The sequence below is a fragment of the Hippocampus comes genome, unplaced genomic scaffold, assembly GCF_001891065.2.
Source record: "Hippocampus comes isolate QL1 unplaced genomic scaffold, H_comes_QL1_v1.1 scaffold183, whole genome shotgun sequence".
Classification (NCBI taxonomy): Eukaryota; Metazoa; Chordata; class Actinopteri; order Syngnathiformes; family Syngnathidae; genus Hippocampus; species Hippocampus comes.
Genome location: NW_017805547.1, coordinates 20,078 through 35,319, shown reverse-complemented (window position 1 = coordinate 35,319; position 15,242 = coordinate 20,078). Strand labels below are relative to the sequence as shown.

Genomic DNA, 15,242 nt, shown 5'->3' with positions numbered 1-15,242 from the left:
CGTTTAGGGAGCTGCCAATCAAAGCTGTTCCCCCTTCCCTTCAAATCTGGCAACTACTACTGACAATCAATATATATATATATATATGCATGCATGCATGCACACAAACCCACACGTGTATGTGAGGAAGTGTTTGGAAAAGCTAACCTGATGCAACTAGCCACTTAAAATCGAAAGTCAAACATCACCGACAATTGTTGATGTCATTCCTCCGGTTGTTTATGGGACCACCAATGAGATTTTGCAGTAAAATTTGTCCTTTCCGAGTTTAAGTACTATTTTCAATTCAAACTTTTTGGGTGGCGAGTCACTTACCACAAAAAGCACGGCATCTGACCGCACGCAGAAAGGAACTCGCACTGTTTACCCGATTGCCACACCGTTGTCACGCATGCGACTGATACACACACACACACGCACGCACGCACGCACGCACACGCACACACACGATTTTGCTGCGCCACATGCTGCGAGTAAACATCACAATCCACAAAGGGCACTTGTTTGTGAAGGTGTGCGGCTCGCCATACAGCTGTTTATGGTATTTGTCTTGTGCCAAAAACACCTAAGTTGATTTCGAACTTGACAGGTCGGTGGAGTGGTCCAACAAAATTTTGATTTTTTTTTTTTTTTTTTTCTCGGACTTGGAAATACAGAGACCCTTTAGATAGGAAACCGATGAAATGAAGTTAGGAACTAATTATCTTGCTTGATAGCTGCTGCTGTTCACACCGAGGCTCCTGCGCCCATTTTAACATTGTTGCTAACCCAAACAACAACACTGAGCCTCTTGAACAGTCTCTTCCACGAATCAAAGTGCGAAGTTAAGGACTGCAAACATTTGAACGTTACCGACTGTGTACACAACCACCCTGCACGGCAATAAAGACATGACCTTACTTATTTTACGCGGACATGCGATTGCCCCGCCCTATTGTTTATTTGGTCCTCCGAGGTTCTCACAGTTGCTCTGAGTTGGTCCACTTTAGTTCTTCAGTTTTTGTTTTTAAACATCACTTTACTCCCGTAAAGCAAAAACTGCATTACATGACAACATACATCATTATAATGTGGAAACATGAGTTCGCTGATGCAAAGAAAAACCTCCCTTGCTAACTTCTTTTCTGAACATCACTTGTTGAGGTTGGTGATCCCTTTGGAAATGAATGAGTAAAACACCAAAAGCTCAACTAAAGGGAAAAACGCAGGCACAAAAGTTTTTTTTTTTTTTTTTTTTTTTTTTTTTTTTTTTTAATGAATTACTTGATATGCCCACTGAACTGAGGTCACATGCGCAAATGGTGTGACGCAATATTTGAATCCAATTTTTAATTTTGGGAGCAAAGATGTCTGCTCACCCCCCCAACCGTCTTTGCCAACTTTTGTCCCCTTTTTTTATGTGCTTCCAGCTCTGGTGCTGCCTCGTTCACACACATTTCCCGTTACATTCCACAACACCACATCCCTGCCCCACATTCCCTCATCCTCCTCCCCCCTGTTAACAACAGTAAAAGCTATTTAATGTCACTTTATGCACACCATACACTATATTTTAATATGGTCATTAATGGAAGGACTATGGGACAATTTTGCTTTAACTTTATTTTATTTTATTATCACCTTTTAGCTTGCAAAGCTTTTAGTTCTGTTTTCTTCACTTCTATATTCAAACTTGATATTACTTTTAAGTCCATGTACATTCTTATCCCTTTTTTTCCCACCATTTTTATGTTGCAACTACTCTATCCATTTATTGTTAAACCAGGTAAGCCCGACCTGGAGTCAATTTAGGGTTCAGTGTCTTGGGAGCCAGGTTTCGAACCAGCTCAGCCACAGCCGCTTCTGACTGGCTAAAACGGATTATGATCGCATCATTATAGCGCCACATGGTGCCCCGCCATGCACATTTAAACATTTTATTTGGCCTAATTCCATTATGACCAATAAATTCTCACGCTTTGTCAGTGGTGGGATGGAACCATCGAGCATGGGCGGACACGGTACCTACAGGACATACGTAGGCAACCTGTGATTCATGGGAGAGAGAAAAAAAAAGCACTAAAGAAGAAAGATGACGGCTACAAGAGAGGCTGTAAAATGGACGAAGATATAAAACTCATGATTAAATTTCTGCAGCCCAGCGTGTGCGCGCGCGTGCGCGCGCGCACACACACACACACACACACACACACTAAGACTTTCTGTGTGAATTCATATATGGTAGACTGTTGTAAAATGAAAAAGAAAATGTGTGCAGGTTTTCCATGAACATGAAACGTCAAAAGAGTCCTTGTATTCGACCACTCCTCATTCCCATATGTCACTCCACAATAAATCCCCAACCTCCCCGCCCCTCCCTCCTTCCCATGCCGATCTCCTGTCTCCATGTGGTTTATCGATCTGTTATGTAAAACAGTCAGTGATGGATGCATGTGGTCGCTGACATTTTGCAGTGTTATTTCACCCGTATATACGCCATGTGCAACTTTTCATGTCACCCTTTCACTTTCTCTTCACCTCCTCTCCACCATCCCCGTCTTCGCAGTTGTGTACATTATTCGTGCGAAGCCATCGACTGCCAAGAGCCCTTGATCCGCAATGCAGAGCTCAAGTGCAGCAACGCTGGCCGCCACTTCTACAACGGCGACCGCTGCACCATCTCCTGCAACTCGGGATATGTCTTACAGATCCACCAGGATGATGACATCATCAAAAGCCAGGTAAAGCACGTGCACACGTGCACGCACGCACGCACATGCATTCGGTGCAGGTGATGTACGGTACACAAAGCGTATTGGGACGTGCGTGCCAATGTGAATGCACACACGATGCAAACTTCAGCACACAGGTGGCCAGAAAAGAGCTTCTGCTTGCCTCTGCACTTATTTTGTCACCTGCCAGTGCCACAGCCAGTCCCCCGGGGTGGGTGAGGTAGGGGGGAGGGGATGACATCATCCAGGTAGGCGAAGTGCGACACTGAGGAGCTGGGGAGAGGTCCGCCCGGCGCCTCCTCTCTACACACGAGAGTGCCTCACACCCGTTTAGTCTCTCGCTGAGAATGCTGCACCATCACCTCAGACGGTCACTTTGTGTGGCTGTCGCTGCGCTGGGACCATGACATCATCGCATAGTGTCTGCTCCCCCTCCCCTCCCCTCCTCTCCTCTCCTCTCTCCCGCCTTCTGCCTCTCCCGCCCTCACTTGCTTGCTGCATCTTTACACACACACACACACACACACACACACACACACACACACACACACACACACACACACACACACGCACACACACACTGAGAAGCCACTGTTATAGTGCCGAGATTTGCTACCGTGCTGGCACATAAAAGGCACTTGCATGTAGGAACTGACACGTATACGGGAAATTACACTCAATGGCCTGCATAAACAAGATACACACACAGAGATGCAGATAAATGCACTTTACAAGTAAATAAACAAACAGGAGAGTCGACACCACGCTGTAAAGCTTTTGGATTGGCTCCAAGATGCTGTGAAGGCCAACATAAATGCTTTCTCCCTCAGTGCGGCTCACACTAAAGCCAGACGATCTAATATGATACGAGATAAGAGAACAAAGTATCCAATGTAGCTTTTATGCACAGCCTCAAATGTTGAATAATTAGAAAAGTGAGCGGACTTTCCCAGACTTTAGTCAGGATTGCGTCCTTTATAGCTGTCCCTGATATGTCCTCTGCTCAATGACCCGGTCTGCACTGTACATGTGCATAAAGCGCCACATGGGAATAATTACACGAGGGGAGTGTGGAGCTGCATTTACATCCACATGCACATTCACAAACACAAGAGTTCCTCATTGAGTCTGAGCATCTCGCTAATTGCATTAGGTTTTGATTGACGGCCTGCTTTGTGGCTATTTATCAATGCCAATTCATTTAAGTGCTAAATGATGCTTTTTTTTTCCAGAGTGACAGGGACAGGTATGTGTGGAGAAAGTGGAGTAGAGGGAAAGCGGCAAAGAGGGAAGACAGTAAGGTGTGACCTGTATAGTGTATAGTAGTGATGGGAAAATGAAACTTCAAATTTGATTCATGAACTAATTTTTGACTGGCACTCTCTGTTGACCTTTGGGGTGAAAGCACACTGACTTGCCATTTCATACACCCCCTTATTTAAACCAACTGTACCATCTAGAGAAGTAAATAAAGTACAACCGATTCATGAAGCAAACTTGAAGCTTCATTTTGCCGTCTCTAGTGTATTTTACAAAGTCGTTTAACTAAAGTGGAAGAGAAGTGATTGAATGGATGGATAAGTAAGTAACCACTCCATCGCCAAATGAATGGGGTCGATCGTGGATGAGTGCTCAAAACGTGCATTTGGTACTGATACTTGATGCGATACCATGTTGGACTCTCTTCAGGGCTTGATGTTCATCACACACACACACACACACACACAACAACCTCTGACCTTGTGGCATTTTTAGAAATGTGTCTTTTATGGCTAGTTATCAAACTTCACTGCCATTCTCCGCCCAAAGCAATAACAAAAGCATAAACCTTTTACAATCTAATGTCAACCATATGTCTGGTATACATATCTTAAATTTGGTAGCAATCAGACACAATCTCTTAGTTGAGACATAGTTGTGGTTCTACTTATAATAGACATGTCGACCAAATTTCATGTTGCAAAGCGAAACTGGTTCTGGGGAGTTTTTAAAACTACGTGGGGGGTGGCTGTCAAGCCACTTTTGGGGTTTCATAACCGTGAAAGGTTACCAGATGTAAAATTTCATCAGGCTGAATCCACCTGAAAAACTATTAAATGAAGTCATCAATTTCCAATAAAAATTCACAGAACATGAAACACTTTCGCCAATTTAAAAAAGTTGACATCCCGCAATTCCCCAGTAAAAAAAAAAAAAAAACGGTCAAAACTAGACTCGACAGCAAAAGCGCTGTTGAGTCTGTAATCGTTTGCTGGCTCGAGAAGGACAACATGATGTCAGCGACGGGACGTTGAACGACATCCGTTCCGGTTTTCTGCTCAATGAAGCACTCTCATAGAACATTCAGCAAGACTCCCAAAACAATATTGGTGGGGGAGGGGGCGGATGAGGTGGACTGGGGCGGGGGGCAGTTCATCATTCGTTTAAATCAAATTCAATCAGAAGTCCAACCCTCGTCAGAGTCACTCTTGGCTTAACAAATATAGTTCGGATCATTTCAGGTAGGATTCATGTTCCCCTTGTCTCTCAAACTTGGCTACATACGTTCTTTTAAGTAGGCAGACAGACAACCTCGTGCCAAAAAAAACATTAACATAAATTTACAAAATGATTTTTAAACGAGCCTTGTCCTGTCACTTGGGGCGCCTAAATCACTCTGCTAAGCTCGCATGTCGCCAACAATAGAGCTGATGCTGCAAAGTCGTTGTGCTGACAGAATGATGTTTATAATTACTCTATAGAATCTGGCGGGGTGAAAGGGGCAGGATGTGGGTTTTCTACACCCGGGAAAGCAGCGTACATTTCTGGAAATACTGGACAAACAAGACACATGTAAAGGGGATTTAAGGCAAACAGCGGGAACGCCCATTTTTACAACCCGACGTCAAGCGGGCTGAGTCATGAGCCGTCGTTGCGCCGCAAAGTCAAAGCAAGTTCAGCAACGTGATGTCAGATTGCCCTCATTCGTAGTGAAATTGTCTGTTTTCAATTGACGACAGCCGAGTTAATATATAGACTGTTAGTTTCTTGTCCTTCGGCCAAGTGGCGATCACCAGTGTGCTTGTGATTTGTGATCAAAAGATACCGTGTTCTTTTAACATTTTACATTGTATTACTTGGGGGAGGAAAGCCCCCTTGATTTTTTATTTTTTTGGGGGGGGGGGTGGGGAGTCAGTTTTAATGTTAGACCAAATAAATGATATAGTTGAGTGCTTTCCCGTACTTACAAACTCACCAGGTTTGTCGACTAATCGAGTCCTGGAAAAAAAAATAGGCTACTTTTGTTTGAAACTGTTTTTACCGTTAATGCAATGTTAAAAAAATGCAAATTATGAAAATAGAGCATTTTGGTGAAATATTTATATATTCTTTTTTACATCAAAATATGTTTTTATGTGTAGGTATGATGAACCTCGAATTGCACTGCACCAATGGCCTTATTTACCCCCGCACGGAGTCAAAATGTCATCTGCTACATTAGCTTTTCGCTAACGCTGTGATACAACAACGCTCATTAGTTCATTTGTCGTTCAAGTATGTTTTCACGTTGGTGTTAACTCGTATAACATTTTGTTTAAAAGTTACTTAAACTGTTCTCCGTACAGGTACTCGGGGTTTTAGGACAATGGTTTCCTAATCCAACTGATTTTCTTAGCGAATGTAGTTTGAAAATTGAAATTTGTTGTGCTACCACCGCAACACGTGCAGGGTTCTTAGTTTTTAGATATACTTACGCCCGATTTCATGAGCGCTAAATGGTATTTTCATCAAGCTCCAAAAGAGCCGTCTGCAACATGTTTGGGGATTTTATAACCTGCAAACGTTATGACGTGCTTAAATCCTAAAGTGATTCTGGTTCCTTCTCTCATTCATTAAGTTACAATGAGAGCTTATATTGTTGCCAGAGTCCCAAGTCCTTATTGGGTTTTGTCACTCAAAGACTCTCTGATGTTATGGGACTTTTTTGCACACAAATTTTTTTTTTCTCAAAAGCTGTTGGCTAGACATAAGTCGGACTCAGCCAAAATACCAGCGGGAGTCCTTTTTATTGTACAATGCAAGCTTCGAGTCTACACGTGTCCAAATTTACGCCGAAAGTGTGTTTCCTTTGCTGTTTGAATACGTCAAAATGATGAATGGAATAATGGCGTATGGCTGTTTCCATTAAACCATTCCAAACGCGCTACTCCTATATACCTCCATTACAACGTATTAACGAAATACAACGGCGGTACAGGCCGCTGCCATACTTTTCCCATGCGCTCATGTGTTTGTGTGCCGCTTGAGGAAAAGCTCTGGTTCGAATGAAGACGCCGTCGTTCTGTTGGTTCTTGTGTCTAATAGGCTGCCTGGCTTGAATTAGGCAGAGTGGCCAAAGGTTGTTAAAGTGGCTACTGGAGGAGCGCTAGTCAGCTGTAAAGTTTTTAAAGGAGGGGAAACTTCCCACAAATTTACACGCATTGAGGCACTCGCAGCCTTATGTGTTCTATAGCAGCCTACCACAGACTTTTAACAACACAACAATGTCATCGGATGGATTTCCTTTGCGTTTGAAGAACGTTGCATGCGTACTCTTTGTAATCATATTTGCTCGTGGGGGGATAAATGGCTGGTTTTACAGCGGCCCCGCTCACATGGGACGCATGTGTTGCGTTCTAAGTGTCCAATATTGCTGGGAGTTTATTTATTTGGAGTGAACCTGATACTGTTATGCGGTGTCATATGCCGGGATCCAGATGAAAGTTCCAGATTAATGACGGCAGAGAAATAAGAGGTTTGTGTTGCAAAAGAAATGTCGACTAAATTGTGGGTAGTTTACATCTGGACACTCTATAAAGCAAAAAAATAAAATCAAACCCTAAAACAAAACAAAAAAAAAACAGCGGTGAAATTTGTGTTAAAAAACCCCACAAATGTTCCTTTATTTAGTCTGAGCCGGCGAGGGATGTCAAAAGAATAAAAGTTTCCCAGCTTTGTTGCAAGATTTGTTGGCCGGGCAACACATTTAAGCATTCTCCTTGTGTAACATGTTGCTGGTTAATAGGAGAGGATGAAATTGGGAATTTCTCCATTGTGAGACAAATAAAGGCTTTCTGATCTTTTTCTTATAACACTTGAGGTTTGGACAACGCTCCGCCTTTTGCTCTCAGTCCTGCGAATGAAATACCACAAGGAAACTAATTTACAGGAATCCGAGCTATTTGGATTCGGGTGAATGGGCCGATCAGATGTTTTAAGTTTTGAGAAATTTTAAAACATTATCCTGAATCCCTCCCACCCACTTTTTCAACAACACGCATCCTCGGTGTGTGAACACCAACTCGATAGGCACATACATATCTTCTCCAAAACTTACCTCCCTGATACATCCTTTCTGGGTCTGTTTGGGATAAACCTTTGATAGGAGCTATTACTGGATATCATGCCCTCCTCTGTCGCTTTATAGCAGTGGAAGTTTTATTCATGCTTGTATGCCCCCTTTATGTTCTGTTGTGTCCTCCCCCATTCCACCTAGCTTCAAGTCCCCGATCGCTCTCAAAGCGCTGAGTAAGCTTGAAGGTCTGACGTAATGATTTGTTTGAGAATGCCAGACTGGCAGGATTTATATAGATGGATATCTGTCAGCTGTCAATCAATGAAACATGCAGCTAAGCTAAGGGCATTAGCTTGGTAGGTCAAAGCTATACGTGTGTGTCTTTGCGTCACTTTCCTGTACAAGAAGTGATGGGCTCTCATTCTGTGCCCAAAATTTTGGATGTGGGCACAGAAGCTGATTGGATTTGTGTTGCGAAACATCCCTCACGTGTATGTCTTTGTTTTTTGCGTGTGTGATTGCTTCCCAGAAATGGACACACTGCCACCTAAGTCAGTCTGCATTGTGTTAGGGTTACGGTATTAGGCGCTCCCGTAGGATATCAGTTGCCCGAGTGGCACAACCTGCTCTTACAAATGCTTTTGGAGGTTACTTGAGCTGCTGCGTGGCCAGCGCGGCTTACTGACTCGCCGGTAAGATAAGACCAATCAATTTTTTTTTTTTTTTTTTAACTGCGAGATGCTGAAAGAAGCATGGATGGAACATCAGTTGCCAAACGGCAATCGGTTGGGTTGTTGAAAAGGCCAACATCGGTCCGGGTCAAACGCCAACAGTAGCGCCGTCTTCAGCTGCATCAGTCATCTTGGGGCCAGATAGCAATCAAATTGAATTGAGTTCTTGCTCATGTCAACTGGGACCACTCGCTACCTCAATGACGACAAGCCCCGGCTAGATGAATGGATGTCATCACTTTCTACAATGCGATGATCTAATTTTCTAATTTCACAGATCATTTGATTTATTGCTTCAAATGTAATTACTATCAATACCAAAAATCGGGATTTTCTTTCACGTGTAACTGATAGAAAACATGTGTCTGCCGCACCTTGTCGCCGAGTACGTTTAAGCGCATGATGGGCTGGTCGGGGACAACTTTTCAAAGCATGACGGGCGCATCCACCATTGTACCAACCCCCCGCCCTCAGTAGACGTTTATTTTTCGGCACGCGGTGACCACACAGATTGCGCCTGTCTGCGACAAACTTTTCAACATAATTGGAATTTGTATATCGAGATAGGAATCACAGGTACATATTGAAACTAAGAGAACAATTTTTTCATATTATGAACTGTGCTCCTTTGCAGTCTGACTCTTTGGTGACCATAACCTGCGCAAACGGCAAGTGGAACAAGCAGGTGTCATGCGAACCTGTCGACTGCGGTCTGCCCGACAAGTACCACGTTCACCCGGCCGATTTCAACTTCCCCGAGGGCACCACCTATGGCAAGAAGAGCACTTTCCAGTGTCGCGAACCCGCCCAACTTGTGGGTGAGCTGCCCTGCCGTGCTCGTGCATCTACAGATGTTTTCTTTCAGGCTGACCTCAAAATACCTTCGGCGAGGTTTGCTCAAAAAACACGCGCACACACACACACACACACACACACACACATATATATATATATATATATATACAAGATGTAACAAACCTAAGTGCAATCTATTGCTTCCCTCTTGGGTTTGTCAGACGAGCAAACAGATGAGGCCTGTGTCCTCTCTTACATTGTTTTCATATTTAAATTTTAATGCACATTAGGATCCGAGAAAGGGGCATACAAAGCAAGATGAGATGACATTTACAGGCTATTTAACAACTGAACATCTCAGGACATATTTTTCCTTCTCTTTCTGACCTCTCGATCAGGCACCAACAACACTCTGACCTGCCTGGAGGATGGGCTGTGGTCCTTCCCGGAGGCCCTCTGCGAGCTGCGCTGCCCGGCTCCTCCGCCCGTGCCCAACGCCGTGCTGCAGACTAAGCGCTGCAACGAGACGGGCCTCAAAGTGGGAACACTGTGCAAGTACAAGTGCAGGCCGGGCTACCACGTGACCAACAAACCTAAAAGGTAAAGAGGAAATCAGAACCAGTTGTTGATGAAAGGATCTTTGGCCTCCACAAACAGATTTTGCGGTGAATAGAAACAAATGATTTTGAAAACGTTCCCCAATTTTTGTCATCAGAATTTGAACGCTTCTCTTTAGGCGCGCGTTTAAGCGTCAGTGCACCGAGGACGGCAGTTGGCTGGAGGGGGCATGCGAACCGGTGACTTGTGACCCTCCGCCGCCCATCTTCCATGGCTCCTACCACTGCACCGACGGCTTCCGCTTTGACAGCGTTTGCCGACTCAATTGCTCTGACCCGGCCGGTAATAGCCCTAATGCCGTCACTGGAGGCTCCGCCCACACGGTGAGGCTGCTGCACGCTCCATGCAAGCAGGTCTGTCCATCTCTTTCCTCTCTTTCCCTTCTCCACTGTGCCTTATTTCTTTCATTTTTATAGTTGTTCATAGTTATAATTGGATTTTTATCCGTTATAATCATGACAATGTTTCCTCATATCAAAAACAAAATGAAACCCAATCGGCTTGATAAGACTCCTTAATAGCCCATAGAGTCTTAATTTAAAGACAATTGGAAGGAGCAGTTTGGGAAAGTCCCTATTTTGTGCTGCGGTGCACCAAGCAAGGGCCACAAGTGCGTGAGTTTGGCGTGGAAGAACTTGAGAGCCTTGAGCTTTTTGTCCATACGTCTATTGTGTAGAACATACAATAACACACTGTAAACAGATCCATCCTATCAACACTTCTCAGATAAGTTCCTAACATATATTCGATATTTAAAGAAGTCTATCTGGCTCCTAAAGTACCTGTCAGCTTTTATCAGGTCCTGCTTACATTGTTTTCAGGTTTGCCGACTCCCAGAATACCCCTTAGTTTGATGCCCTTCTATTCGAAAGGCTATTGATTTCCACCACTGAGGAATTCTGAAATGTATACACCTCTTAATCTTCTCAGCCTCTCAGGCCTCACGGCTTGGATGCCTGATAAAAGTTGGATTGTATTTCCCCCCCTTTTGCAACGGGATGCCCGGGATAATGTCCTCACATAATGTCCTCGCGCCGCCACTTAATTGTGCGTGTTAATGTATGTGTTTGTTTTTTGTTTTTTGTTTTCTGCAGGGCACAGGCTCCAACGCGATCCGCTGTAGGAAGGACGGCAACTGGACAGGATCCTTCCGCCTCTGCCCCAACAGCAAAGGCCAATGTTCTTTACCTCAAAACCTGCATTACAGCCTTCAGTACTCGTGCAGGCGAGGACATGGCATCGGTGAGTATGCACTCAGGGATTAGTTTTCTATATTACCGATGTCAACTTCTTTTGACATTTTGGTCCCTGTTGCTCACATTACGGTCTCCAACGGGGTCACGTCATGACTTGAATCTCGTGAGTTTGTCTGCAAGTTCTTGTGTGGTAGGATTGCTCAAATCTTCAAAGACGCCTACCCAGTATCTTTGGAGGTGCGGTGGGAATGGATTTACAGAAGAGGGAACTTGCAGTAATTAAAAGAAGACACGATTCCTAAGTTGCAACAGATTTCCTCGAGTTGCCGGTCTTGGTTTGCATCCTCCCTTCCAATTTAGTCCCTGTCAGTTATGGTGGTAAACCATCTAAGGTCTGACGATGCCTAAGGTTGAGACTCCCGCAAACAATTCCTTGAAATGTCAACAAAAATGAAAATCAAATGCAGGTTGTGAACCAGAGTTGACTAGGAACGGAATAGGTCATTTGTTTTGGCGCTCTGCAGCTTACAAGCTTGGATCAAAAGCATTTAACGAGAACATAATCACATGGAATGGGAGTAATAATGAACAGATTCGTGTCTGACTGCTTCATTGATGGCATCATGTTATTTGTGACAGTGGAATTGAAATGGAAATGTCTATGAGAAAAAAAATGACATTGAGCCATCCAAAATCTAGAAAAATAAACAACAAATACCGACTTGATCATCAAACTTCTTGAACTGATGAAGGAAAGGTGATAAAATGCCCATCACTAAAACTTTATAGTTGAGAGTTCCTAGACTATGGAATGTCTCAAGTTTTTTTTTTTTTTCTTGGGGGGGGCCTACAAATATGAGTTTGACGTTGCTTCCCCGTCACGTGCAGGTGAGGAGTGTGAGCTGTCGTGCAGGGAGAGCAACAACGACGTGGTGATCCTCCCTAGCAACATGACGGCCGAGGGCGTGCTCAAGGAGCACTGGAGGAACCCGCACAAGGTCAAGGTACGTTGGAGGAGTGCGGCCGCCTCACCATTGTGACAGACGCACTTGACAAAGGCCTGTGATCCACAACTCTCCTTTAAGGAATTTCCCATCTGGTGTCGACATCCTCGCTCCATCGGTCACATTTCCAAAAAGGCCCGCGTGTGCCTGCCTTTTATCTTCCGCCGCAACCAAATGTTTTGGTCCGAAACATGGCAACCCCTCAGACATTTTTCACAACACGGTGTGACCCTCTAGCATATTCCTAATAGCGGTCGAGTCGGCGGCTATTTTTAGGATGCGCAGACAAGTCACGCCTGTGCAAACGTTCAATTCATTTCCCTTGCGTCTGTCAACGCTGGAATAAATTGCACGATAAGAGTCAAATAGTGTTCAGTTTGGCTCCGGAAGTTAGCTTGAGGGGTGGGGGGAGGGGGGGTGTTAAAGTTTGGGTTAAATTAGGGTGAGGGATTACCGTTATGTTTAGGGTTAAGGGTTTGGGGTGAGGGTGAGCATTAGATCAAGGGGTCGTAGTTCGGATTAGGAGTTAAGTAAAGGTATTAGGGTGAGAATGTGTCGGCTGCGGCTCGGTTGATCAAGCGTATTTATCTTCCGGTGACCAAAAGGTCAGTGGTTTGATTCTCGGCTCTGACTGTCCGCTGTCAAATTGTCCTTGGGCAAGACACTGAACCTAAATTACCTCCAGGTCTCTTCTTGCCTACGCCTGCTTATGCATACATGTATGAAAATAATATTAGATGAGAAGTTAGGTGTGAGGTTCACGTTTAGGGTTAGGGTCAAAATGTAGGTTGACTATATGAAGGGTTCGAGTCGGGCTAGGTTTAGACATTTTACATTCACCAGTAGTCATCTGAATACTACCCAGAAGTGATCTCAAAGTCTGCTGGTGGTTGTGTCTGGGTCGCATCAAGTATTCCACAAAAAAGGAAGTACAACTAATCCAGTCTTCTCAAACTTTATTCATAACAGTTCAGAACATGAATGGTTCTTCAGAATGTGAACAAGATGGGTGACTCTGTCTTCACCCTCGTCTCTCTTTTAATTAGCATATTCCTCAGCATGTCTAGTTGAATAATGACATCAAATGGCTCAGGGCAATGACATTGCAAAAAAAAAAGGGGGGGGGCTGCACTAAGGTTAAACTGTGATGTCAAGTAGGGGCTCGCAAAATATCATTCTAGTCATCCGCAAATGGCCTCCTGTAAGTTTGAGACCCCCGATATATCGTATAGTACAAGTTCCACACTTGGTGAGCTTGTTTTTTGTTTGCTTGTATTGCGATAGAAAGTGCAGAGGACACCGGGTGTGGAAAGAATCATGGTGTTTGTGTGTCGGTATGGTTTGCCTCCTACGAGCCCATTTTGTATGCTTTCAGAGTCGCGCTGAGTCAGCAGTGGGCTGGGCCACCAGGACATGAAATGATCTGTTTTTCATGGATGTGCGTAATTGATATGATTTGTGCTCAGTGGTAAATTGAGACTCGCGCCTGAGCTGTTGGAGGGCGCCGCAATGGATTGCGTACAAGTAAACCCATAATGAGATTGCGGTGGTGTGTCAGAAAGTTGCGTTGTGCCCCGCTTGCAAAAGGTCAGCTTTGACATTTTTTTGCTCCTCATGCGGGGCGATTATTTATTAATCGTAATACTTGCACAGATGCTCGGTCGCACAAGTGTGAGTATGTAATTAACTTCCCAAGTGTGTTGTGCTTTTCCTTTGGTATTTTTATGACACAACCACAGTGATGGCAAAAGGGACAAAAAAGTATATTACAACGGGGGCACACAAAATGAGATTGAACAATAGTCTGCCATTTTGGTTTGAAGCAGCCATTTTGGGCAGGTCGTACGTTGACAAACGTCAAAGAGTGAATTGATTCAGAAGAGCCCCAATCGGAAACGGGCAGACTTGACAAGTGGGTGACGCTAAATAGTGCTCATGGTGTCAAAGCCAGATGAGAATTTTGAGGGGTTACCAAGAAAACTGGGCTTATGACAAGTACTTTGTTTGACCTTTAATCCTATACAACAGTTTTCTTACATTTTCTCGTTGTATGAGTGTCTATCTGTTCAATCAAATTACATTTTTATGACTGTTTCTAGCAGTTTTTACCACTGGAATGGATTTTTTGCTGTGGAAAAAAAAAACTGCATGTGAAAAAAACGTTTTTTTTTGGAAACAAGGGTCATAACTGCCTATTGGGAACATTGGGAAAAATAAAGAAATGCACGTCAGCGAAACGCACGTTCAACTAGTTCTACTTCCCCTCCACTTACAGGTGGACGTTGTCCACCTTAATAAGTGATGATGATTTATTGCTTTCGAGCAGTTGTAGTTGAGTTCTCGCTATGACCCACTTAGACATCCCTCCTCCTCCTCTCCCTGATGCGGCTAACGACTCTGCGGCCCCCCTCACCCCATGAGCACCCGCCCTCCCCTTTATCAGCAAAATTAGCTTGTCGGGCTTCCAGTGGAATTAGTCATTTTCTATATGACATTACGTCGTCTAAGGTGGCGCTGAGATGGGGATCTATTTTTATGTGGTATCAGCGCCCCGAGAGGCTTGGAGCGAGTGAGGATCGCATACATAGTGAGGGGTGAAGCCAGGCAACCGTCATGGATTATCATGATTTACGGCCCTGCTGAGAAAGGAGAAAGGAGTGTGAGAGGGAGCGAGAGGGGAGGGGAAGGGCTCTCTGGATGACATCATCGCGAAAGCAACGAGAACAAGTGGAAAGTACAGTAGGTGCAAAAAGTTTGAGCTCCCCGATGAATTAAGGTGCCCGGCGTGGCTACTGTTGGCCTCGCCTTCTGCTGTACGCGCCTCCTTCTCCTCCTCCATCTTCCATCTTTCTCCATTGCATCGATTTGCTGAC

General features: G+C 44.4%; 1 protein-coding gene across 2 annotated transcripts in view; it reads left to right on the top strand.

Annotated features, from left to right (window-relative positions):
- Positions 1-15,242, top strand: part of LOC109521665 (pappalysin-1) — an 82,901-nt gene that overhangs the window by 54,220 nt on the left and 13,439 nt on the right. Inside the window, exons 14-19 of one of the 2 annotated variants that reach the window (XM_019879651.1) lie at positions 2,546-2,720; positions 9,391-9,574; positions 9,950-10,151; positions 10,288-10,492; positions 11,264-11,411; positions 12,254-12,369. In XM_019879651.1, coding sequence (XP_019735210.1) covers positions 2,546-2,720; positions 9,391-9,574; positions 9,950-10,151; positions 10,288-10,492; positions 11,264-11,411; positions 12,254-12,369 — 1,030 coding nt within the window. Of the gene's footprint in view, positions 1-2,545; positions 2,721-9,390; positions 9,575-9,949; positions 10,152-10,287; positions 10,523-11,263; positions 11,412-12,253; positions 12,370-15,242 lie in introns of both variants that reach the window. The other variant, XM_019879650.1, reaches the window with a different exon arrangement.